The sequence below is a fragment of the Lampetra planeri genome, chromosome 13 (genome assembly GCF_965212315.1).
Source record: "Lampetra planeri chromosome 13, kcLamPlan1.2.h2, whole genome shotgun sequence".
Classification (NCBI taxonomy): domain Eukaryota; kingdom Metazoa; phylum Chordata; class Hyperoartia; order Petromyzontiformes; family Petromyzontidae; genus Lampetra; species Lampetra planeri.
The window spans coordinates 8,034,653-8,060,814 of NC_136119.1; the positions used below are offsets into that span (position 1 = coordinate 8,034,653).

At 39.2% G+C, this 26,162-nt stretch overlaps 1 protein-coding gene across 1 annotated transcript; it reads left to right on the forward strand.

Annotated features, from left to right (window-relative positions):
- The first annotated feature begins 1,329 nt into the window (after window positions 1-1,329).
- On the forward strand, window positions 1,330-11,297 carry CCDC112 (coiled-coil domain containing 112). Its single transcript, XM_078600090.1, has 14 exons — window positions 1,330-1,458; window positions 2,675-2,790; window positions 4,953-5,074; window positions 5,367-5,456; window positions 5,572-5,647; window positions 6,049-6,175; window positions 6,932-7,057; window positions 7,203-7,358; window positions 7,623-7,790; window positions 8,062-8,292; window positions 8,532-8,627; window positions 9,396-9,514; window positions 9,856-9,903; window positions 11,069-11,297. The coding sequence occupies exons 2-13, from the start codon at window positions 2,714-2,716 to the stop codon at window positions 9,884-9,886; spliced, it is 1,419 nt and encodes a 472-aa protein (XP_078456216.1). The 5' UTR covers window positions 1,330-1,458; window positions 2,675-2,713; the 3' UTR covers window positions 9,887-9,903; window positions 11,069-11,297.
- Window positions 11,298-26,162: the final 14,865 nt, after the last annotated feature.

Genomic DNA, 26,162 nt, shown 5'->3' on the forward strand with positions numbered 1-26,162 from the left:
AATACAGATTTGTTGAGTGATTACGAAATCATAATTGTTTTTAAACCAAGGGAAATAAACTATCCATTGCTGATAATTGCCAGTGTGCCATCGAGTGAGAAATGTAGATTAAAGACCTCGAGGTGACATCATTACTACGGGTACATGCAGTGCCAGATTATCCAAGTAGCAAAAGTAGCATATGCAAGTCCCCCCCCTCCACCCCACACTTTCAAAGGACCCCGCGCAAAATGCTTTCAAGCTATCAATTCCGGTTCAGTGAATCTGCACTTGCTCTATCACTATAGTACTATACCACCTTCAACATTTATGCACGAGTGGGTGTTTAAGGTTAGCGATTTGTCGTATTATCTGGCCGTATAGCGAATTAAAAAATACAATTACTTTACTATGCAAGTGAAAAATGTGTGTTTTAATATTAGTTTTTTTTTAAATTTAGGGCCCCTTTACAACATATGCTGCAGACCCCGCACTAGCTTAGTCCGGCACGAGGTACATGAGAAAAGTTTTGCCGGCTGGATTTGTGCTTGCCTGGCTGGATTCCTGCCTGCCTGGCTGGATTCCTGGTGCGCGGGCAGCCCACAGCTTTGAGTCGGGTTCGCGCGTGCAATGGTTTCACGTCTGTCTACTGCCCGTCCACCCCTCTCTCGACCCCAGTCGTGTATCTCACGCAAATGCGAGACGGTGGCGAGAGATAGAGGGAGGTGAGAGAGATGGAGGGAGGTGAGGGAGATGGAGGGAGAGACGGTGAGGAGAGGGGCAGGGGAAAGAGTGAAAGAGGCATGGAACGGAGAGGAGAGAACAAAACGGAAAAAGGAGAGTGAGGTTGAGCGACATGCAGTGGGGAGGAGGATCAAGGAGGCAAGATTGAGACTGGGAAGGGAGATGTGGGAATCAGGGAAGATTGCGTGTCTCTCTCCCCGTGGTCGCGTGGATTTTTCTCCGGGTCCCACAGTTTATCCACTTTCACATTTCGAATCGACACGCGTTTTGAGTATTTGGCTGCTAAACATTTCCACGTGATAAGCCGCTTCATTCGGGCTATCATTTGTGGCTGGCTCGCGTCTGAAAAAGAAGCCAATGACACAGTGGACTTTGCTCAGATAAAAAAAAAAGTTTTATTTTGTATATATAATTATTTTAAAGTGATGTATTTACCTTTCCTACACTTTGCACTGCTATTACGTATTTTTTTCGTATTGTTATAATATAACGTTCCGACCTGCCCCCCTCCCCCACCCCTTACTGGACATCTGTGTGAAAAAGAGCTTTATAGCTCATCGGATTCCTCCAATCTCCAATGAAACATCCTGGCACTTGACGACTCATGACTCGGTGGCTGTGGCAGTGCCGTGACCCGGATGTTGATGGCCCCGTCGCCATGGAGACGCCGAGGCCTAGCGACCATTGAGGCGTTGCTCTCCTACAGCGGCCGAAGCAATTTGTTTTATTGTTCTGGTACTGTTTCTCATTCATTTATCACGATTGTACTGCTGCTATTGTTTATTATGAATAACATTTGCTGATTGCAGTTGTTATTGGTGCCGTTGCCATGATGCGTGTTACTGTAAATGCATTCTGCTGTTTGCTGATTTTTTATATTCTATTCGTCAATATATATAACTTGTGGTTTTTGACAATGTGCTACCGACAATAGTTGCTTCCTTACCCTTCCCCACACTTGCATTGCATTATCCAATGCTGATGCAAGTCATTAGCTGCGACTCCTGCTGATATTGACGTTCTCTCTTTCCAAAGCTGGTGATGCTTCTCATTCAGCGCTTAACTACTCCTCATGCTGCTGTTTAACTCTTCCCGAGGATTAATTGCACCTGCTGCTGCTACCCGCTGATTAAGATCACCTTCACGTGCCAGTGATGAATAACGAACCATAACCCAATGATAATTGTTTTTTTACCCTTTTATCTGGCAACAAAACTGACACCTTTTTTAAACATGGAGTCATGTTTGCATTGACCACAATACCTGCAGTCGGAATGCAAAAAAAAATACAACTCTGATAATGTATGCACTGTCCTTGAAATTGATTGGTCCTTTTGCCATCATCTGGTGCAACACCATGTGAGACTAGGCTCTAAAGAAAGCTGTCTCGGGTGTGGACCAATCAATTTCAAGGACAGTGCATACATTATTAGAGTTGTGCAGGTATTGTGGTCAATGCAAACATGACTCCATGTTTAAAAAAAGGTGTCAGTTTGGTTGCCAGATAAAAGGGTAAAAAAACAATTATCATATTTTGTTACTGGCAAATGAGGTGCCAATGGCATAACCCAATGCTCTTTGGTTATTTCGGTAAAGTCACGTAGGTACAAAATAAATTAAATCACGACCTTTCGGGCGCAATACCAGTGCCCGTCATCAGGTGGAAACAGCCACAGCAATAAACAATTGCTGAAGTGGGCAAAAAAACAACAATTGTTTATTGCTGTGGTTGTTTCCACCTGATGACGGGCACTTGTGTTGCGCCCGAAACGTCGTGATTTAATTTATTTTGTACCTACGTGACTTTACCGAAAGAACCAAAGAGTATGGATTCCTGCGGTCACGAAAACCTCAAATCTAGACATACCCCAATGCTTACTTGCTCTTCCTGATGATAATGACTAACGACTGTGACAGTGCAGTAGATGATGATTCACAATGTCTCCTTCAGATTAACCACCGCCTGCTGCTGCTGCTCACTGGGCAGGCGATGCACGCAGCCGCACGGACTGAGCGGCCAGGCAACCCGGGCGCCTGGATCCGAGATGGACAGTCGCTGCGAGCACAGTTCCGTATTGCATTCTTATTATATTCATTTGTCGAATGCTGTTTTTCTTTTCTTTTTTCACCAAAACACTTTTACTTAAATGTGTTTTGAGATTCGGGCACTCTTTAAATGTTAGTTCACATCTTGCCACGGTGGCGAGATAGAAAGGGCGCTATCTAAATCCGAAATAGAATAGAATGTTAACTATCTCGCTTGGTATACATGAGGTCTGCGAGTTCGGTCCTGATCCTGACGCCTGCGCAATATTTGGAGTTTGCATGTTCTCGTGGTCGCGTGGATTTTCCTCCTGGGTCCGGTTTTTCCCTACACGTTTAGAAACATGCCTTCAGAGTATGTGGCTGCTGTAAATGTCCATGTGATAAGCCACTATTTTGAGCTAGTATTTGTGGACAGTTCGCTTCTTAAAAAGAACTATATAGCCCAGTGGGCCTTACATTGGTAAAATAAGTTAATAATTGTTATGTTTTATAAAAAATGGTAATTATAAAAAAAAAGCCTCATTGAGTTCAAAGACACTTTTAGGAGTGTCCTACATTGGTATTTTGTGGCTGTTAACATGAATGAGTGTATGGCAAGTACCACTTTGTGGGAAGTTAACAGGTTGGACTGTTCTCCACCATATGTGGAATTTCCAGCACTCGAGGCTATAAACAGATGATCACCATCCCATGTCTAAAATGGATAAACAAATTAAATACCTTTGGTAATACTGTACTTCAACTTTCTTGACATGACGGTATTTTGTATATAGATATAAGGTATTAATATACAGCAGCATTGTCAGGCTGCTCAGCCATCCATACATTGTTATAGTCAAGTCAAAATACAGTATGTTGGTGCAAAATTTAAACCCAGTGGCAACTAAGTGATGGGCTATGTAGCCTCATAGTTACCCATTCTATTTAGCGGTTAACATTTGTTTGAAGTTTGTTTTACGTTTGTGTCGTTGCTCCCTCAGTCTTTGTGTAGTGACTGACTCAGACACTGAGAGTAGGAGGCACTCTGTTTATTAACACGGCCTAACTGTTAACACTTGGTTACTACAGTTCCCAGTCAGGACAGCTGGTAGACTGCCTGACTGGCGACTCCGAGATGGCGAATACGGAGATGACGGTGAAGACTCCAGCAGCACGATGGGATCCCACTCCAAACGACAGCCCCGAGGTCCCCTCACAGGGCCCCTCTAACACTGTCAGTGTGGCCTGGCTCCGCCCCCGGCCACGCCCCCTTCTGGAACCTACTAGCGGGTTCTCGATATGTCCCTTCCGTCACCTTTCCCCTAGATCCCTGTCTGGTCTATCACGTGGCCTTCTGTCAGTCAGGGCTGCTGTAAGCTGCAGATCCCCTTCCCTGCCAGCAGCCAGCGCTATGCTGCTACATGACCGATTCTATGTCACTACATATGTGCAGTGACATAAATGAAGTCACTATGGCGTTTAGCGCCAGCTACCGTCACCATAGTGGAGCTGTGTGTCTTGGGCCTCTCTCGGGCACCAGAGTTGATATGCGATGGAAGCAGGCCCGAGGGGGCATAGTCCTGGTGACAGTGAGAGAGAGGTCGAGTGAGGACATGACAGTTTGGGTGACCCCGAGAAGGCACGTGACCGGACGAGGTGGCAAGGGGGGCCCAAAAGGAGGGGAGAGGGACACGTGATGTAGTGGGCCAGAGTCTTTGGGAAGGTTCTGGAAAGGGACGTGGCCAAGGACGGAGCCTGGCCATGCCGTGACCCATAAAGGCCGAGCCTCGATCCAGGCTTTCTTCTGGAATCAACCCGCATGCTACGGTCTTCGCTTTTCCGTCTCGGTCGTCACATTCGACATCGTGGGTCAGGCAGTACTTCACTGACCTGACCCGTTTATATAGTGACCTTGTTGAGGTCTAGCTCCGTGGTAGTTACCACATAGTTATCCCGAGTGTTTATGTAGTTTATGTAATTACCCTGTTGGGGTGTGTAATAATAGTATTGCCTCCAAAGTACAAGTGTCTGCCTCCGTGGAAACCACTACATATGTATACCCACAGGTCACACGACAAGGCTGCTCTGCAGTATTGTTTTATGTCCCATGAAATAACTTACTACAATAGGCAAGTGTTGAGTCATTTATGGTCAATGTGTGATTATTGATAATCCATTGTGTGCTGTTGGTGGTGGCTTTATAGGATTAATGCCTTGGAGAAAGAAAAGCGCATCCAATTTTACAGTAAGAAGAGTGAGTTGAAGCATGACCTCGGAGTATTGGAGGAGTATGAGCTCAAATTACTAAATGACAGGAAATCTGAAGGTATGACATGAATATGCAGAAATGTATTTCGAATGCATAGCACATTAATGCGTCGAAGCCCATACTGACAGTCTTTTCATGAATTTACTTTGTATTGCCAACGCATTTTCGTATGTGAAAGTATTAGTTTAATAGTAAACATGCTGGTGAATTGCATCTTTACTGTACTGGAAAAATAAGTTGTGTATAGGGCAACATGATTTCTGATATGCTGCAGAAAATTCATGACTGATATTTCCTATAATTATTGTTTTGCTGTATTGCAATACTCATTTCATTGTTGTCTTGACAGAACTGAAGTTGCAGCAGCAATTAAACAAATTAAAAACGTGTGTGCTCTTGTTTCAAAAAGAACTAAAGGATGTTGCGCAGAACTCAGAATGTGAGTATACTTATTTTGGTCTGTTTTGCTTTAAACCTTACGCATTTTGTCTTACTGTCGTGTGAATTACATACAAGTTAAAATACATGACTGGAAATGAAAATGTTGTTTTTAGTTGTCAACAAGCTCAAGGGGACCATGGAGGAGGTTGAAAGAACCATCAGCTTCTTTAAAGAACAACAAAGAGAACTGTAAGTATACAGTGCGTGTGCTTTTTAGATTGTGTGAATTGAGCTACAAGTAGGTTATAATGAAATGCAACATTAATAACAATGTTACCTCTAGTTTAAAAACGTCAGTGGTAACTTTTTTAATCCCCATAAATACTTGAAACATGTACTGTCAAACTCTTTTTATGTTACCTTCATGTCTATACAGTATTTTGGTCATGAAAATTATCTCTTTTAGAACATACCTTACATAGAGAAATGAATGTGATACTTTTAACACTATTTTTTTTGTTAAAATTGTTGAATGTCACGTTGTGAGTTACGATGCTGTTTTGACTTTGCATCCATGTGCGTGTATTGCTCATAGGCGCTCATTTAAAGTGCAATTAAGGAAATGTGCCTGTTTTCGTGAAAATATGCAGCTATGAGCATCTAATGAAAGATGAGAAGATGACAAGTCAGGAGATTGGTGCTTTGGAGAAGAAAATTGAATCCTGGTCCCAGGGGTCATCTAATCCCAGGATAACAAAATCTGCTGTTGCTGCTAAGGTATCTGCATTGCAGACACATTTTAGAGACTTATTGAAATATATGTGTATTTTGAAATGCAGACAATATTAACTTTTACAGCTTGCGATATATTTTTACCGAATCTCAATGCTATTTCTACATACTTGTGTAGTTTTATTGTGCATTTGGTCACTAAGCTATATTATGTTTAATCGTTATGTAGTGTGATAACAGAGGCAATTACATATATATTGATTGCAACAGAATAAAACGTATTTTGTTGTACATTTTGTTAACTCAGGAAATAAAATAGTACATCACTGCTTTATGGTCCTATGCATAAGCTAATTTCATTTCTCAATCTCCAGAGTCATCGGCCTTTTGGGCGTGTTTTTTCCTTTGCTAATCTATTACCAGTCTCATCCATCGGCTGTCTGCACCTTATAGCATTGTGTCTTGCCCATGCTCACATGCTTCATGAACAGTCAACATGATATCTATAATGTGTGTGTGTTCTCTGATCCATTTGTTTCAATGCTGTTTTTTATTTGCAATATCTCGATGTTTTACAAACGTGTCAGCTTTTGTTCCATGTACATTAATGATCAGAGTCCATATTTCCAATTCGTGTTATTGACAGGTTGCATGCCAGCATGCACAATTATGTAAATAAATGAAGGATATTTCGACATTCTATTATTTGTATTGAATGTTGCTCAATAAGTTTAAAGAATTGCATGTTTTTGGTGTTAAGTTACCCTTCTGATGATTATTTTACTGAAATGTGATGCACAGGTGCCTTTATCCAAAACCATTGAGGATGACCTGCCAGCAGAGGTGGTGGCCTTTGAGAAGTTCCTGCAGCAGAGTGGAGGTCGACAGGGTGGGTGGGACGACTATGACCATCAAAACTTTTTGAAGGTACAATAGTTTTTAGTAACTTTTAGTCATAGAACCTCTCACACCATGTGTTGCATCGTCAGCAATATATTTTGGTTTCCAAGAGGTTTTCAGGTATGGGTATATTCTGCTTTCCAGTCTGGATATAACAACTGTATTTTTTTAGGTGCGAACAAGGCACAAGGGGAACGTGCTGTTTATAGAGGAGGCCTTAAATTATCTCCCTGGACGGACACGTGAAGATGTGGAACAGCATGAGACCTGGTACAAGGAGTTCCTCGACCTGGAAGATGAAAAAAAGGAAGCAATTTCTCGTTGGAAGGTACATGATACTATTATACTCTTACTCATGAATTATGGGTATTATTTTGTCACTTAATTTTTTTTGTTTACTGATTAGTTTTATCGTCAAATGAAGTACTCTATTGAGTGCCAGTTATACATTGTAACATGTGCCGTACATTCATGAAACATGTCCATTTGTTAATAAAAGGCTTAAAATACAAAACCTAATTTAAAAGGCTATGACTTTAAACTATACGTAGTGAATCAATCACATCATCATTGCTCGTCTCAAAATCCCAAGTTATGCAGGGAGCGCGAGCGAGCAGAGAAACTTGCCAAGCAAGAGAAAAGTTCAGAGGGGCAAGATGCAGAGAAAAAGGACCAGGAGGAGGCTTTGTTACGGAAGCTGAAGCAGGAACAATTCCAGAAACGTGAAAAGATTAATGCCTGGAAAGCCCAGCAAGAAAAGGTAAGAGCCAACACCTGCAATTCTGAAGTATAACGGGGCTGCAAAATTCTAAATATTAAACTGAGTACTTTACAGACATGGTTATTGGTGAAAGTAAGTGATCGGAAGTATTATTGATCATATATTGAGTTTGTGTGAGCTCTCAACAAGGCACTGTTTAACACAGTGTGTCATTAAGTTCTATATTTATAAGCGTGTGGATTGATTTGCACACCAGAAGATGCACCTTTTCGTCATGCACATGCTAAATCTGCATTATTGGGATGTGCAGGCTCGGGCAGATGAGGAGAAGAGGCGGCAGCATGAGGAGGAAGAGCGTGCGCGACACAGGGAACGTGAGACGCAGCGCCAGGCTGAGCTTCGAGTCATTGCCGGGGAGCATGTGCGGCGGAAACGGCAGCTGAAGGAGCAGCGGCGGCGAGACGAAGAGCTCCGGGCGCAGGCCGAGCGGGAGGACAAGGCTCGTCTGGCCGCACAAGAGATCCAGCGTTTCCAGGAACGAGTGGGTGATTTTGCAATTCCTCCTTAATTTTTTTATTCAAGAGGTTCCTGATGTGTTTAAAACCAAGCATGAATCCGTGTTAATGTTTATGACGGGAATCCAGGAAAACAACATGTAAAGTCTATTTTGTAAAATAAATAAAATCTACGTAGATTTAGATAAAATATTTAAAGAGTGGTGTTTTGTCACGCTGCATATGAGTTTAAGATAATGTATACAGTACCTGCGTGTGATTATAGGATCAGGAGAAGGTTGAAAGCAAACTTCTGGAGAAGAAAGCCAAAGAGCAAGAAGACATTGAACGAGACAGGCGTCTTGCTAAACTGAAACAACAGGTTTGCCTTTGCGGATGTGGACTGTTATATACTTTATGAAGAATAGTTTTTGTTGGATTTGTACTTAAATTTTACAATAAATTGTAAGGAAGCTAAAGGTTCGGCTATATTATACATTGGTTCTATCCATTCGTTTGTACATTGCAGAAACTTAATGAAATAATTCAAGTGGAGGCTATGAACATTTTAAACGGCTATAGAGTAAAACCTCTTGAAGCCATGCTTATTGGGGGGAGAGCATTCTGGTTATGGAGGATGTCCGGCATCCCGCATATAATAAATAATGCATAATTACACAGTTACATTATAGTTACACATAATTAACACCGAGTTTATTTAATGGCATTAAATGACTAAAAAGTATTTACAACTTAATATTTACAGTTTGACAACATTAAACTATAACAGTTTAATCATAGTATCTTATCATTATGGTAAGTCAGTTCATTACTAGATTAATGCCTCGCATATTGTGTTGGTTTTGAGGATTGTTTGACCATACACCACGCTGAAGGGAGGGCTCAGGAATCGTTTTCGGTGTTTCTACCCATTGAAATTAGCCATGGATGGCAATCCAACTTGGGTTGCTGCCCCAATTGTGAAATAACATGCACCGATTAATTATGCATCTGGCATAATGCATGGTTATAGAGTGAGTGTTTTATTTGATTTAGTTCACAGTACAATATATCTGGGCAATGTCTCTTAAAATGGCAAGTGTTCGTGCTCTTGCTGAAGCACGCGCATCTGGATGATGTTACGGAACAGGTGGATGTGCACGTAGAAAGGGACCCCAGCAGACTCTTGAAGCTCACTAAGGGCTGGCTGGAAAGAACCAAACATATTGGGCCTTCTGGGGGAGGTCCACTTTTAACAATCCCTCACAGGTAAGGACCATGTACAAATATAGTGTAATTAATTTAACTTGTCAGATAAGAGTTAATGGAGTGAATTGTTGTTAGCATGTAGCTTTGTTTCATAGGAGTAACTAAATCAAAATCTGCATGCCAAAGTTGATCATGTAAATGCTCAGCTAATACTTTTGGTATATGTCATAGTTGCACATGATGATGTGTTAATAAGTGTACACTGTACATTAGTTATGTAGATAAGCATAGTTAAATCAATGTAAATATTAATATATGTATTTCCATTATATCATTATTAGTTAAATTGTAATTGTATGACCTGCTTTATTTAAATGATAAAATACAGTCTTTCCTTGCAGAGCCGTTCCTGACTGGAGACAAGGACTCTAATTTTCACCATTGTGGAGGTTTGTTTAGGCAGTACATTGTGTTAACAATAACCTATTATATTAAACAAGGTTGACCACAGTAGGTTTACCACAGTAGTGTCTGCTAAACCTGTTGTTTGAAACAAATATTGTGAAATATTTTGAGGTGCTAACTTTAGCAATTCGAGGCGATGAATAATGCAATCAGATTTAATCACTGGCTTCCAAACATGATCGGGTATTTTTCTGTATCAAGAATCGATTGTAGAAGTTGAAAGGAGGTTTTCATTATCCTCGTGTAAAATGTTTCTACAGAGTTTAACATTGTAATATTTGTGTCAATTGTGTAACGGTAAATAACATACGGTCATTGTTTAAATCAATTTTGCCTCCGTTTTTAAAAAAATAAGAGTGAGTGCAGAGTCATGGCCTGATTGGGGTATTAAAATTTTGAGTAAACATTCAGTAAACAGGTCGAAAAACTTTGTACCACCAGCTAATTATGCTACATTGATGATTTCCAGTTATTCCATCTGGTACTGGAGCTATCCTTTTTCATATTGAAAAGGGCAGTGGTTGTTCCTGCATGTGTGATATCTGTATATCATGTGAAAAACTATCCACCTGTGGAGTTTCAATTTGCTGTAGGGACGAGCGTAAAATAACACGATGTTATATGATTCTTTGTCGAAATAATGTTTCATTATTTTTATGGATTTCTTGGCTGTGAGCTCCCGCAGATGTTATTCTCCCTTATTCCTCTCTCCGATGCCAAATTAACCAACCATCCTCTCGACCCTCTTACCTACCCTGGTATTGAGGTGCCTCATTTCCTATGGTGCAGTGTGTTTTGATGTCATTTAGATGTTGGTTAATCTCTTCATACATGTAGGCTACTGATACATCTTGATGGCTTGTTGTTGGAGCATACATTTGAATGACTTAACGTGTATTCATTAGAGAGTCTTAACTTACATTTGGCAATTCTATCACTTGAAATACTTTTGAATCCTAAAATCCTGTACTTTATTCCTGCAGTAAATAGATTCAGGATTTTTTTCTGTATTTCCTATTATCTTATAAACTGATGACACTGATTATTGTTACTTTCATGTGTTTTATGGTTGTACCTTGTGTTCTTTTGCATTCTCTCCCACCTTTCCCTCCACATATTGCGAACTTCTTCAATAATTGAATTGAGCAGCTCACATTGACATTGTTATTACCTGTAGAGGGAGACAAAGTCACTGGGTTGTTAGACTTACTTGAACATGCTTTAATTTACAAACCATATTTAGATCAGGAATTGTTGGTTAAACATTAATTGTGCATATTAGGAGCCTGCAATTAAAGTGTGATTTATGCATGTTTTAAAAGTTTGATGTTTTATATATTTTTAATAAAGTGGCATGCAATGCATACATAAAAAACTGACTTTTTTTTGCAGGAAACTAAAATTATATTACGTTATATTTAGCACAAAGTGCCACAACGAGTTTTTTTATTAACACATTTTTGTAATATTTTTTCGTTCAAGTGTATATGATCTAAAAAAACACAAATTTTGAATCTTCATATTCAAACGAAAAAATGAACAGTGCTCATGAACCAACCACTTTAGAATGTTGTACACATGTTTATTTTTTAGGTGAGTAAAAATAATTGATTCAAAACGTCTTGGGAAATAATATTCTGCCACAACATAGTGTCAAATCAAATCCTGAAAAAACGTTTCGGATTTAAAATAACTATCGGACCTCAAGGCTGATGAGGTACGCAAAGTACTACCTTTAAAAAACGGAAAGGACTTTCCTGTGCATCTCGACACACAAACAACTTGACATTTATGCGAATCAATTATATATTGAATTTATTGTGGGAATGTATTCTTTGCCAATGTATTGTGGAAAAACAGTGAAATGTGTCTTTTTTATTTGGCCATTTTATGCTGAAAATTGGCAAAAAGCTTTTCATAATGCTCTAGTCAGGACCAATGTGCTAAACAAATTTACCACAATGTTAATACAACAATTGGATATCGGAGGGAATAAAAGACCCACGCATTATTAAACACTTTTTTAGGAATAACTGTTTTACACATCTGATAACTCATAATAAGCTCCATGTGTGTTTTTACACACTGTCTTTAATGTTTGTTTATGTTTGAAAAATGCCTTTAAAATCAGGCAGCATGTCCTATTGAAGACAGAAATATTTTTGGAGATCAACTTTAGTCAGTGCAGATTCAGATCTCATGACATTTTGAACACCTAAAATAGTATGAATAAATGTGTGCACCAGGGATAAGGGGTAAAGTATAATTTGGATTTTTGGTAACATATTCACTTCTCATTTTAAATTATTTATCTAAATGGAAAACATCGTGTAGATTTCATGTTTTAATTGATCGACGTTTGTAAACAAACGTATTGAACATAAATGAACGTTAGAAAATAACACTACAAACAACTCAACAGATTTGTCAATAACACTGCCTTAAAATAAAAAGGATATCAGTACAAAGTGGAACAAAGTGCCAGCACTTAGTATCTTTTCATGTTAAAATTTTCAAAGTTAGTTATTTGTAATGATAAAATTATAATTGCACATTCTACTTACATAATGTTAAACTGTAATTGGAAAATAATTCACTGATAAATGTGAGGACAATTGAGCAAGGTAATTGTGTATACGTTAGCAATTTTAACCACATACATTTTCTATTTATGATATTAACATTAAAACAATGGGCACTGTTTACAATGAATTGCCAATTTGTTGCCAAGTTTTACAATTATACCCAAGTGTATTTTATTCATAAATAAACGTTTCAGCACAAAATATGTCATAGATTATGTAAAAAAAAGTTTTATGTATAACATTTAGCGTTACAAACCCAAGTATATGATTTATGGTGAGAATGTGGAGATTAGGTAGCTAATCTTACAGAAATGTGTCCATGCAACTAAAGGCATTCAAGATAATTGGAGGGATTACAACTATTGTAAGGAATGGCCAAAATATGATTTATAGTTCCAATATGTTACAGTTAAAAAGCAATAAAACTTTTCAGATAATAGCTATGCAATAAAACCAATCAGTTCTAAAGAGAATGTGTAATTAAAAATATGCGATGATTGAATATATTTTAGAACGCGTTTGGTTTTCCCAAACTTCTTGGTTCTTTCGGTAAAGTCACGTAGAAGGGAAGTAATAAAATAATAAAAATAAAACATAATAAAACAAGTTTTTATTTTTATTATTTTATTACTTCCCTTCTACGTGACTTACCGAAAGAACCAAGAAGATGAATCCCTGCAGTCACGAAAGCTTTAAATCGAAATTTCCCAAACTTGTAATATATTGGTCATCTGATGACCAGTAATATACATAAAAAGTGTTATTTGGCCCAAATAAACAATAGTTTTATATAATTTAAATTTGTATAAATAGTCAATTTAACATGTATGCTTTCGCGACCAATATCTATAATAGAGGGTTTTTTAGGGTGTTAGATTGCGTGAATATAAGTGTGTCGTTAAACCCGCCACCACCCGACAGCTAATTCGTAAGGTTTGTCACGTAATCATAAGAATTTGTAAATGGTGTTGGGTTCACTCTCCAACACACCGGTGTGCTGAACTAGTAACGAATTGGCATGTTCTATTTACCTGACAAACCTTACTAATGGTGGGTTTAACGACATTTATATTTACGCGATCTAACCAAAAAAAACCTCTTATGGAAAATGGTTAAATACTTGAAGGTGCAGTACATATAACAAATATATTTTTTGTGCTCATTGTCTTATTGCAATTTGGGTAGTGACGTTAGATAAACAACAGCTTTGGCACAGTATCTCTAGTCCTTAAACATATGCTAAATAAACAGATGAAGCAATGGGTTTTGAAGACTACTATTGCATGAAATTTCTGTTTAGTCGCCCATCAATACATTACATTAAAAACAATGAGCTTCAAGAACATATAGGAATAGAGTATAATTGTTGGCATATGGCATGTGGTTTTATATTTATTTATAAAATGTATGTTTAAAACCACATCACAGCAGGAAAAATGGATGTATACCTATTTTCAGGGTTTTTTTCCACAACATTACATAGTAATTTAAACTGGTTAGATCCCTTTGAACTTTAAGCTTCAATGCAAAAGAAGCTTCATGAACATTTTAAAATGTTTTGGCCAGGCAAGTTAAATGGGCGTGTCATATTGTATTTCCTGCTTTTGATACAAACCAAAACTGACATTTAATAAGGCCCTTTATAAGTCACCCATATGGTTCAAAACAAGTTATACACAATATATATTTTCAGCATTAAAGAAAGGGAGATAAAAAAAAGTTAAAACGATACTTTAGTATTTGCATATATCGAATGTAATAACACGATGTAACACAATTTTTGTTCCTGGGTAGTAAGTGTTATTTCGTAATTGCTTATGCCTAAAAAGTATAGAAAATGGCTATTATTCCCCACAAACTTTGCTTTTGTTACCAGGACAGTGATATTTGAAATTTACCTATTTTCAATGACAAAACGGGCGAATTTGTGTATTTTCGTTCACATAAAGTCAGAAAACAACATTAATCATAATTAAAATTTATTTATACTAAAGTAATAGAAAAATTACTCCAAAAGATTTTCGAAGTGAGTAGTTTTTCGAGATTTACGATTATACTGTAAATCACTTTCACGAAATAGCCCCCAAATGTAGTCTCCCATCATGTTCTCGTTATACTGTCCTTGGTTGCGGTGTTCAAAGTCCAGTATATCCTGGTGGAAGCGCTCGCCTTGCTCTTCCGATTACGCTCCCATGTCTGCTTGAATTTATCAAGATGAGCATCAAGGATATGGACTTTGAGGGACATTTTACAGCCCATTTTGCCGTAGTTCTTCACCAGTCTCAACCAGCTCCACATAGTTTTCGACCTTGTGATTGCCCTGGAAGCCACGAACCCCTGCGACAAAGCTGTTCCAAGCCGCTTTCTCCTTACCAGTGAGCTTCTTGGGGAATTAATTGCACTCCAGGATCTTCTTTATCTGTGAAGACACTGGCTTTGACCTTTGCCTTAGACAGCTTAGGGAAGAAGTCTTGAATGTACTTGAAGGCTGCGGACTCCTTATCTACAACACTGACAAATTGTTTCATAAGGCCCAATTTGATGTGCAGTGGTGGCATCACCACCTTCCGGGGGTCCACCAGTGGCTCCCACTTGATGTTGTTCCTCCCCACAGAGAACTCGGTCCCACCTGTGGTAGTGTGCCTTGGTGTGGTGTATCTGCTGTCCCAAACGCAAAGATAGCAGGGAAACCTGGTAAAACCGCCTTGGAGACCCATCAGGATTGCCACAATTTTTAAGTCTTTGATGACCTCCCAGCCATACTCATCATACTTTAAGGCATCCAGCAAGGTATTGGTGCTGTTGTAATCCTCTTCCAAAGACGGCTGCTCTCTCTCCGGAGGAGTGGGTACGGGGAGCTCATGGCAGTGTGACACCGGGGCGATGGATGAAGGAAAGTCCGGATACGTGATAGCAGGTGCATTCTTGCTAGTCCGACGTTTGGAAGGGTCCACCATGCAGAAGTAGTAGTTGCTTGAGTGGTAAGTGGGTTCCTGACAAATTCTTGGGATAGTGAACTTCATGGCTCTCTTTTCCCCTCTGTACCATCCTAAAAATTTGTTTTCACTCATGACTAATGTGTAAGATTATCGCAACATTTTTCATATATGATATCTTTTTTCAATAACATTGAAAATTGTATAACATTTTAAAATTAAAAACTTTTACAATTTAAAATATTGTAACAAATTTTATAACTTACAATTCCGAGCAACAATTGTCTATCTTACCTTTCAGAGTTGTTTTGCATTGCTTGCAGGTGACATGAGGTGCCCAGGGTTTGTCTTGGTCCCCGATTGTCATGCCGAAATATGCCTTGTAGGCCTCACACATCTTAGCAGATGCTTCCACAGAGTACTTTTTCACTCTTGTCTTGATAAATTGGCTGCAGACATAGCAAAATGCGTCTGCCGGATGCTTACAGCCTCTTGATGCCATCTCAGAAAAATGCAGATATGTATCCACTTAGGCAGCTGGAACTAAACTGAACTGGTGGGCTTAAGACCTCTGTATTTATACTACTATTTATATTACGGGAAAGTTCTATAATGTTCTAGCAGTTACTCCAAGTTTACTCAGCACTGAATCTATCTGGAATGTTCTGGAAAATAGGTAAATTTCTAAATGTCATTGTCCTGGTCACAAAAGCAAAGTTTGTGGGTAATAATAGCAATTTTTTGTACTTTTGAGGCATAAGCAAATCGGAAATAACACTACCCAGGAACAAAAAAATAATACAATTTTGTTACACATTGTAATTAACAGGTGGTTCTGCACAAAACTACTATAAGGTTGGTGGCCAAAGTTCAATGGGTATCTCAATACCTCTTGTGAGTATTCCCTTAAATACCTTTCAATAATTCGATGCTGATCTAAATAAACACTTCTCATAGAACTTGCAGTCAGTCTAACCAGGCTGACAAAGGGTTTTTGTGTAAGTATTTAAAAAGACAAGCAGCTGTCCAAAATATTGTTTTCCAGTTGGCTAAAAGAAAATCGTGTTGAATCTGAGAATATGTCTATAGAGTGCACACTCATAAAAACCCTGTGAAATGTAATTTGAACAATGCCACAAATGTAATATATTCAGGAAAAATATGGTAACCTCTTCAATAAAAAAAAAATATCCAACATGTATAAACGAAAGGGAGACATACATAAATAAAAAACCTTGTTGTTATGCCTATATGAAATAAAAATAACTATATATCCATATATTAGCAGTGGCCCAACAGACATCATCTCAAATAAATGTAATTTAATCAAAATTTAATGATAGGCTATGGGGGGGGGGGGGGGTAGTAAGCATGGGAAGCGATCAGTTCAGTCTGGTGGGACTTCAACATATTCAAGTTTCGTGCTGACTAAACAAGTAGTGGCCTAGATGTGTTTCTGTTTCAATAGATAATAGGGCTCAAAACACAAAATGGTGTGCCAGTGAAAAACAGCCTAAAATGCAGTTGGCTAGCCAGGAGAGAACTTTTACAGATTGTGTTGGCAAGTGATTGTCACTGTTCATACATTTGTTATTCGCAGTTTCCAAAGACACCAGACTCAAACAACATGAAGCAAGTTGCCTTGTTGTTAAATATCATCTGGAGATATGCTTTGTCTACATTTATTTATTGTAACAATGGGGCTTGTAATCGTTGAATGTCAGTATACTTCAGGGCATAGCGCAAAACTGAAATATGTAATTCTTTCCTCTGACTGACAAGAGTGAGACGCCTCCAGAGATCCAATGGTAATAAATTACTTTGAGGAAGTTTTCTGCCAAAAGCTCGTGTTTTCAATCTTGATTTGAAGCTATAGTGACTGCAGGAATCCATACTCTTTGGTTCTTTCGGTAAAGTCACGTAGGCATAAAATAAAATAAATCACGACGTTTCGATCGCAACACAAGCGGTTGTCCTCAGGCGGTAAAAGTATAATCCAGCAGTTGAACTGCTGAACCAGCGAGAGAGCTGTTACAACAAGGTTATATATGTGGCGATGGGTAAGCAAGCGGGGTCTGAGCTGGAAAGGAATTCCATCCACGGACCGAAGCACGTCAGTTGTGTTAATGGGGGAGATTAGGGAGAGACGGATTAGGGAGAGAGATTAGCATGAATGAGCTTCCGTCGCCGCATAAGAGTATCATGCCCGCATATGCGCAAAACAGCAGCGTTAATGAGAGATGAACACCATGAGAGTGCAATCCAAAGGACATGTGAGCATGAGAGTGCAATCCAAAGGACATGTGAGCATGAGAGTGCACTCCAAAGGACCTGAGAGACATCTAAGAGAGAGGCACAAAGAAGGTACCCCGCTCCATCCTATCGTCTCCACCATTAACTCACCCACCTACAAACTGGCCCGATTTCTGTCTGAGACTCTGCTTCCTTTCACGGGCAAGTCCACCTCAGCTGTACTTAACTCGGCTCACTTGGTTTCTCTAATCAAGGACATCTCAATTCTCCCGATGATTTGCTTGTCAGTTTCGATGTAGTCTCTCTGTTCACCAATGTACCTGTACTTGACACCATTTCAATCATTGAAGACTTGGTCCAAGAAGGACTGTATCCAGATGTACCAACTTTGGTAAGGCACGGTCTTACCAATACAAACTTCACCTGGAATGGTACATTCTACAAACAAAATGAGGGTACCCCAGTGGGTTCTCCCTTATCGCCAGTGGTCGCGAATGTTTTCATGGAGAAATCTGAGACAGATGCCATCCAGACATCCACCTTACGTCCTTCCTTGTGGAAGAGATACGTAGATGACACGTTCGTCATCTGGCCACATGGCCTACCAGCACTGAACCAATTTCTCAACCACATCAATTCCATACACCCGTCTATCAAATTCACCATGGAAGTGGAAAAGGATGGCAAGCTACCGTTCCTGGATGTTTTTATCGAGAAGAGACCTGATGGCTCGTTGGGACATTTAGTCGACAGGAAAGCCACCCACACGGATGCCTATCTAAAGCCTGACTCCCACCATCATCCAGCCCAGAAAAATCCCTTCATCATAACACTACACCCTCCGACCAGCACCACCTAGCTAGTGAATTGGAGCACATACACCAAGCCCTCAAGATGAACGGATGCTCGGACCGTACAATCCGCAAAGCTGCCTCCCCAGGGAGACAACCTTCTGAGGATCCAACCAAAACCATCACTTTACCATACATAGCAGGGGTTACCAAAAAGATTTCCAAAATCTTAAACAAACACAAGATCCAGGTTCGTTTCAACATAGTACACAAAATCCGTGATTTAATCTCATCTGTAAAGGATGCGATTCCTGACATGCAATACCCTGGTGTCTACAAACTGAGTTGTGTTGTGGCAGCAGTTACATTGGGGAAACGAAACGACATGTCTCAGACCGTGTTCGTGAACACAAGGCAGATCTAAACACGGTAAGACGAATACCTCTGCCGTTGCTGATCATTGTTTTAAGGCTGTGGGTTCACGAAATTGATTTTTCCAAGACGGAGGTACTCTGCAAACTTACCGGCTACCTTCAGAGATTTGTTCACGAAGCCATCCAGATATACAGTATAAACACAAACACAACTTCAACCGAGAAGATGGGTACAAACGGAGCAATCATTGGAAGGACGTTATTAACCAGGTAAAGTCTTAACTGACTGTGATGTTTTCACCCTACCTGCCTATGTCAGCTGTTATTTCCGACTCTGTCTCCCTCTCTCTCTATGCCTCTCAGATCTCTCAAATGCCCTTTGGATTGCACTCTCATGCTCAAATGCCCTTTGGATTGCACTCTCATTGTACTAATCTCTCATTAACACTGCTGTTGTGCGCATATGCGGGCATGATACTCTTATGCGGTGACGGAAGCTCATTCATGCTCATCTCCCTCCCTAATCCGTCTCTCCTTAATTTCCCCCATTAACACAACTGACGTGCTTGGGTCCGTGGATGGAATTCCTTTCCAGCTCAGACCCCGCTTGCTTGCCCATCGCCACATATATAACCTCTTGTTGTAGCTGGTCTCTCACTGGTTCAGCAGTTTCACTGCTGGATTATATTTTTTCTGGCTGAGGACGACCGCTTGTGTTGCGATCAAACGTCGTGATTTATTTTATTTTATACCTCGTGTTTTAACTTTAAAATAAAATTATCATTAAATAATTTCATTATAACTGTATTTGTAACCAACAATACAATGACATAGAACGTAACACATTTGGGTGAGTTATGCAGTGAATAAATGTCAATGCATTTCCTTCTAAAGTCTAAACTGTCCATATCACTTCATATATTTACTTGCTAAACACTTTATTTTCACTACCGAGGAAAACCTTGCCCAATGCGACTTGATCGAACCCGTATTTCGGCTATCCTTCGTTTACAGATTGAGGTCTATTTTCCAGAACACGGGGAGGTGATGCTCCGACTGTGATGTGTTTAACGCTGCTAAAGATTCTCATCTCCACGTCGAAAAGTATTGCAACGAGGGTGCTGCATCCGAAGGTGTAAATTAATCGACTGTGCGAACGATTTATGCACCATGTATGTTTTTGTGTGCGTTTGCTTTTTTGTGTGTGTGATAATGTAACACACTCAACACGCACACCGCAAATGTTCGAACTTTGCCGCATGCATCCAGACTTGCAGTCGTTGAGGACCGTTAATCATACGGACACCGAGATGGCGAATGCGGACGCCTAGATGGCGAATAGTTCACGTTAAAGTGACAGTGTTAGGAGCGAGCGTAGGGGCTGCCATTTGGGTGTTAGGGGGTGACCGTTGAACGTGAGTTCCAGGGTGCAGGAAGTGCAATGGAGATGATGTGAAGTTGAAATAAGTAATTAAAAAAAAACTTTAAAAAAAACACGCTTTAATGAAATGTACCGTACGAGTCATGGCAGAACTCCACACCTCCAGGAAGTGGCCCCGAGGCTTGCCTTAATGTAAAGGAACGTGGTGATTTACAGCCAACGTGAGATGAGCATGGACAATTAGAGCCAAGGCGAAACATAAAAAAAAAAAGATAGTTTAAATTTGTATTTAATTTTTAATGATAGAATATAGTATTGTCATCAGTAAGACATAAGTATACGAAGTTTGCAGTCGATACCACATTGGGAAGTGGGTTAAAATTGAGTTACAATATTTGAGTATACGACAACAACAACAGACAGAGTGAGTTAAATTAAAGCGTGTAATAAAATAGTGTACACACACGCGCACTCAAGAGATGGACAGCAACTGAACTTCCTTTAGTACAATAACAAGGGTGGAGATCGTGCAGAATTAGTTCAACGAAGAGGGAGTGGGTTATCAATTCGGACCCATGAAAGGCAACCTGATTTTTCCCAACACGGCATTTTCCAGGAATGTAACCCCGGCGTTCGGCAAGGTCTCTGCCTATACACATTCAATACGTTTACATTGAAGAGGTTAATGGTAAATGGCATTCACCTTTCCATTGCATGCTTTTGAAATGGGACTCGCTTTGTGTTCTTGACTATACATCGGATAAGCAGTGATCAGACTGCTATGCCAAATTATTCAAATTATCCGGTCTAAGGTATATATATTTTTTCAATTGTTCATAGTACTAGATATAAGCTTTCTAATAACACCATTATTGAATTTGGTAGAGTGGCCTAACAGGAGTTCTCCAGACGAACATACATGAAGTTCTTGTATATTAGCTGCTTATTATTTATAATGTATATCACCATCCCAAACTGTAAGCCCCATTGAAGTTTTTTTATTATTCATATCAATCAATATCTATTTATAATACAATTGGTCATGTAATTAAATAATCAGGTTCCTGTAGGGGGAGAGGTGGTGCAGTGATTAGCACATTGTTCCCTAAACGTTGCGGTGGCGAGATGCTAACTCCCTCGCCTAGTATGCAGGAGGTCGTGGTTTCAATCCCCACCGTGACGCCTGTATATTTGGAGTTTACATGTTCTCCCTGTGGTCGCATGGATTTTTCTCTGGGACCTCCGTTTTTTTCCTCCACATTTAGAAACGCACGTTTAGAGTATTTGGCTACTATATATGTCCACATGTTACCCCACTTGGTTGAGCTATCATTTGTGGCCAGGTCGCTTCTGAAAAAGAGCTATAAAGTATAGCTCAGTGGTAAAATAAAAAAAATAGTATAGTAGTATTGCATAGTCTAAACATCGCAATCTGCATTGATTCCTGGCTTCAGCTACATGTGTGGCATGTACTTTTTTAACCGTTCTTGTAATCCTCTTTTCAACCAAGCACACAAAACCAGCATCGTGACCGACACAGCATGGGGGGTGGGGGGGGCTGCATCCAGCAGTTAATTGACAAAGGGCTGTGAATTGGTATCATATTGTACAATCCTTTCTTAAAAAAAGAAAATTGTATTTAAGGAATACTCTACCAAATGACATATTAGTAACTGCCGTTATTTTGAAAGAGTGAAGTGTTAATTGTTTTTCCATCGTATGTTTTGAAAGTAAGCCTGCAGGCATTTGCCAATTCAATTTCGAATGCAATGGATGAAACATGCTGACAAAATTAACAATCTTAGAGATCGTTTGTCAAATTTGTCTCACTGGTAATGTGCAGCCATAATTATGTTCATCAAAACTAGGAGCAAGTTTGTGACCAAATGTATATAGAAGCTTATTTTTACATACTACTTATAAAGTCAAATTGTGGTAATTGAGGTTTTATAATTATTCGTTAATCAATGAGTTTATATTTACATTTTCTAGTTTCCCATTCCCTTTAATTTTTCCCCAGCAATGGAGCTCGTTATGTAAAAGATCAGTCACATAACTTGGTCCACAAACCTGTCTCGGTGAATTTCTCCCAATATGCTTGATTAGTGGAATGCTAACCTAGTGTATGAGTTGGCGAACTGGACTTGCAATCCAGAGGTCACCGGTTCCATTCCATCTCCCGACGTGGCACCTCTCCATCCCCAAATATAATTGGGTACACCACAGTCAGGCGAGCAGCAGGATGCGTGTGGTGGGGTGAAGTGTGAGCACTCCCATAACTTATATGACATCTGGCTGAGCCTGGAGGAGTAGGCCTATATATTCTCTTCGAAGGCCGCTCAAGAGTTCGCTCTTTGTTGGAGGCCCTTAAACCAGCAATGGCATGAGCAAGTGATTGCAGCTTTAACTTTTGGGTTTTGGCACTTCGACGCTTCTATTCTGCATGCAACGTTGTTAATGTCTGGTTGAAATCTTTCCAAAATAAACATTGTTATGAATGCAATTGCTGCACATTATTATTTCTAGTATGGATAATAATTATCCATACTAGAAATTAATTATCCATACTAGAAATTATAATATTAAAAAATCTTAGTTTCCATTTTTTAGAACGTGAATGTATAAAGCTATTAATAACTGTTTGTCTTTTGTTCAAGTTGTAGTGGGAAACCAACAATACAACCTTTTACTTCTGTAGTGGTATACATGTATATGTCGTTAACATTTTTCTGACCTTTGTATAAATATTCGTATTAATTTGGGTAATTCATTTTGTACTACTTTAAAAAAAACACAGGCATAGCATAAGATATGAAGCAGCTGTTCAATGAAGTATTAAACCAATGTAACTGAAGCCAAAACGTCTACTGAAAATTGCACAAACAGAGCATGTAGTCAGTAGCCAGTTACTGTATAGCAATTTATTACCTCTTTTTTTGTAAGACCTGATTTTCAGTAAAACTGAGGCTAAAGTCTTTGCAGCACAAATATGTATAATTATTTTCTCTCTGTAAAATGTGTTTCGTGTGTTTCAAAATTTGTTATGGATTGCATACTCCTTTAGGCTTGGTAGTACCCTCAGCACACATCTGGAAAATAAGAACTCAATTGATCTGTTTGACTGTATGAATCATTTATGTTCGCGAGCATGACATTTTAAAAGCATGGATAATCTGGTGCTTATTTAAAATAGTTTACTGACGACCATTGTTGGGAACAATACGACTAAACCTCATTGCTAAAGAATGTGTGTGCATGTAAGGACCTACACCAAATTTGTATAATTTAATAAACATACAACCACTTATATTTCATTATTTAAGAATGGATCACACTTGATTCACGTTGGTGCACGTGTCTTTGTTGTTTTTATTTATAAATGTCTCTTCATAGTTTACCTATGTAAAGAGTTTACTTATGTTTTTTTCTGTTGCATCAAAAATATTGTGAATATAAAGATTGTGATTTTTGGAGATGGGTCATTGATGCATTTATTGTAGTTTAGAACCGCACAAAGTTCAATAAAATTATGTAATCTTAAATTCACACCATCTTTGTCATTTAAACGTATTAAATGCGATGTGTGAATTCCACCAAATCTATACCTGCACGTAAAGAATGATATGAGTGATCACTGATGATAGAACCTTTATGATGGGTGGGTATGAATATCAGGCGTGTATTATACACATATCTTCTTCTTGGTTCTTTAGGTAAAGTCACGTAGAAGGGAAGTAATAAAATAATAAAAATAAAACATAATAAAATAATTCTCACGACGTTTCGGCCACAACACACGCAGCCGTCCTCAGGTGAAGACCAGGTCTGTCGAGGCGACAGCGTCTAGTTTAAGCAAATTTTCAAAACTATTTGGCCACCTCAAGATCTTTTAAAACTCAAACCCACAGCTTTTGAATGGTGTATCATCTGAAGCCATGGGAAAATGCTTTAAATGTCCTGCCTCTGCCAGCCACCAATATAAATGGATACGCCACAGTAAACGATCTGTATATTACATGTGGTGGGGTACAATGTGGGTACTCCAACTTCTTACAAAATTTCGATTTAAAGCTTTTGTGACTGCAGGGATTCATCTTCTTGGTTCTTTCGGTAAAGTCACGTAGAAGGGAAATAATAAAATAATAAAAAATATTAATAAAACATAATAAAATAATTCTCACGACGTTTCGGCCACAACGCAAGCAGCCGTCTTCAGGTGAAACCAGGTCTGTCGAGGCGACAGCGTCTGAATGAAACAGCACACGTGCTTGGAGCATATATATAAGCTGGGTTGGAAGGGGGGGGGAAGGGGGCATAATGCACGGACACAAATAGTACTAATCACATACCTGCATTTCCCATGGGTATGCTGGATTCCTCTTGATTTGCAAATTATTTTGTCAAGGCGCCCCCTTCCCCCCCCCCTTCCAACCCAGCTTATATATATGCTCCAAGCACGTGTGCTGTTTCATTCAGACGCTGTCGCCTCGACAGACCTGGTTTCACCTGAGGACGGCTGCTTGCGTTGTGGCCGAAACGTCGTGAGAATTATTTTATTATGTTTTATTTTTATTATTTTATTTCTTACAAAATGTCTGAACAAAATATAATCTAGAGGGGCTCTTTAGGGTGCCCTCCAGTGGAGGCCTTACTGCCAGCGGTGGCATAAGCAAGCAATTGCAGGTGTTTCCCTTTACATTTTGACATCGCTCAAAGTTCTTTGATTCACAAATAATTCTCAGCATTGTTTTGTTACGAAGGATATTTTTTGTTGAAGCTTGGTCCGCACTAAGGAAAACAATTACGGGTGGTTCTTGCCTGAAAATTTCAACTGCAATCTATCAGGAACTCTTGAAACCATTTTACGGGAGGAGATTTTTTATAGTGATTAATTGCTCTATTTAATCTAAAAATCGTTTGTGTATAACTACGGCAGATGCGTTATTATACATACCGGGTTATCCCATTCACATCAAACCATGCATTTACTTAACTGTGACCCTAACTTCGTTCGAGTTATGGTTCATATCATATTGTATACAGTAGTTTTGTGCATCTAATAGCACTTTATCAGTACACTTAGTTAATAAAAACAAATTCTTGTCAAAGGTTGTGGTATTATGAATGGTAGTTGTGAAGAGTAGAACAATTTTTGGTCGTGACTTCAATCTCCCAAGTGCCATTCAATGCACAGTTTTCGAGCACGTGTGAAAGTAGTATGTGATGACAGCAGTCAGAAATTCAAGTGAACCATTGCAGTCTAGACATCATCTGGCAACTTGGCTTGCATTGCAGTAAAGGTTTTATACTTGGAAGACAGTCGATTAATATTAATGGCAACCTTTCAATAAAAAAAGCAAATAACGTGTATATTGTGCCGACTTTATTTTTTCAAGATTTATTTACAGTCTCAGAACCAACGGTAAATGTTACAAAAATGCTACTTGATGTTCCCTGCCATGTTGTCGAATTAATTTTCCTTTCTCAGCATCTTTTTTAAATTGATTTTTGGCAGGCTTTACATTTTTGATGCTGGTATTTATAAATGTAGAGGCATCCAACCAATATTAAATGTGCTCGGTTGGACACAAAGTTAGCATTATAAGTCCACAGGCCCACATATCAAATGAAAAAAAAACACACGCTTGTTTGACGCCATAATGAAAAGTGTAGAACACTATGCAGTCATCTCTGGCACATGAGATTATCAAGATGCTGGATCAACCATTTTAGGCAACAGCAGGCTATTGTATGAGAACAGTTTACATGGACCCACTGTTGACTCAACCCTTAAGCACGATGACAGCTATTGATTGGCCACGTAGGCGCTATCAATGTACACGGTGTTGACACATTGTAGTGGAGAATCACCCCGTAAATGTGGCATTTCGACCTCTGAGATAAATGGTGGAAATAATGGATG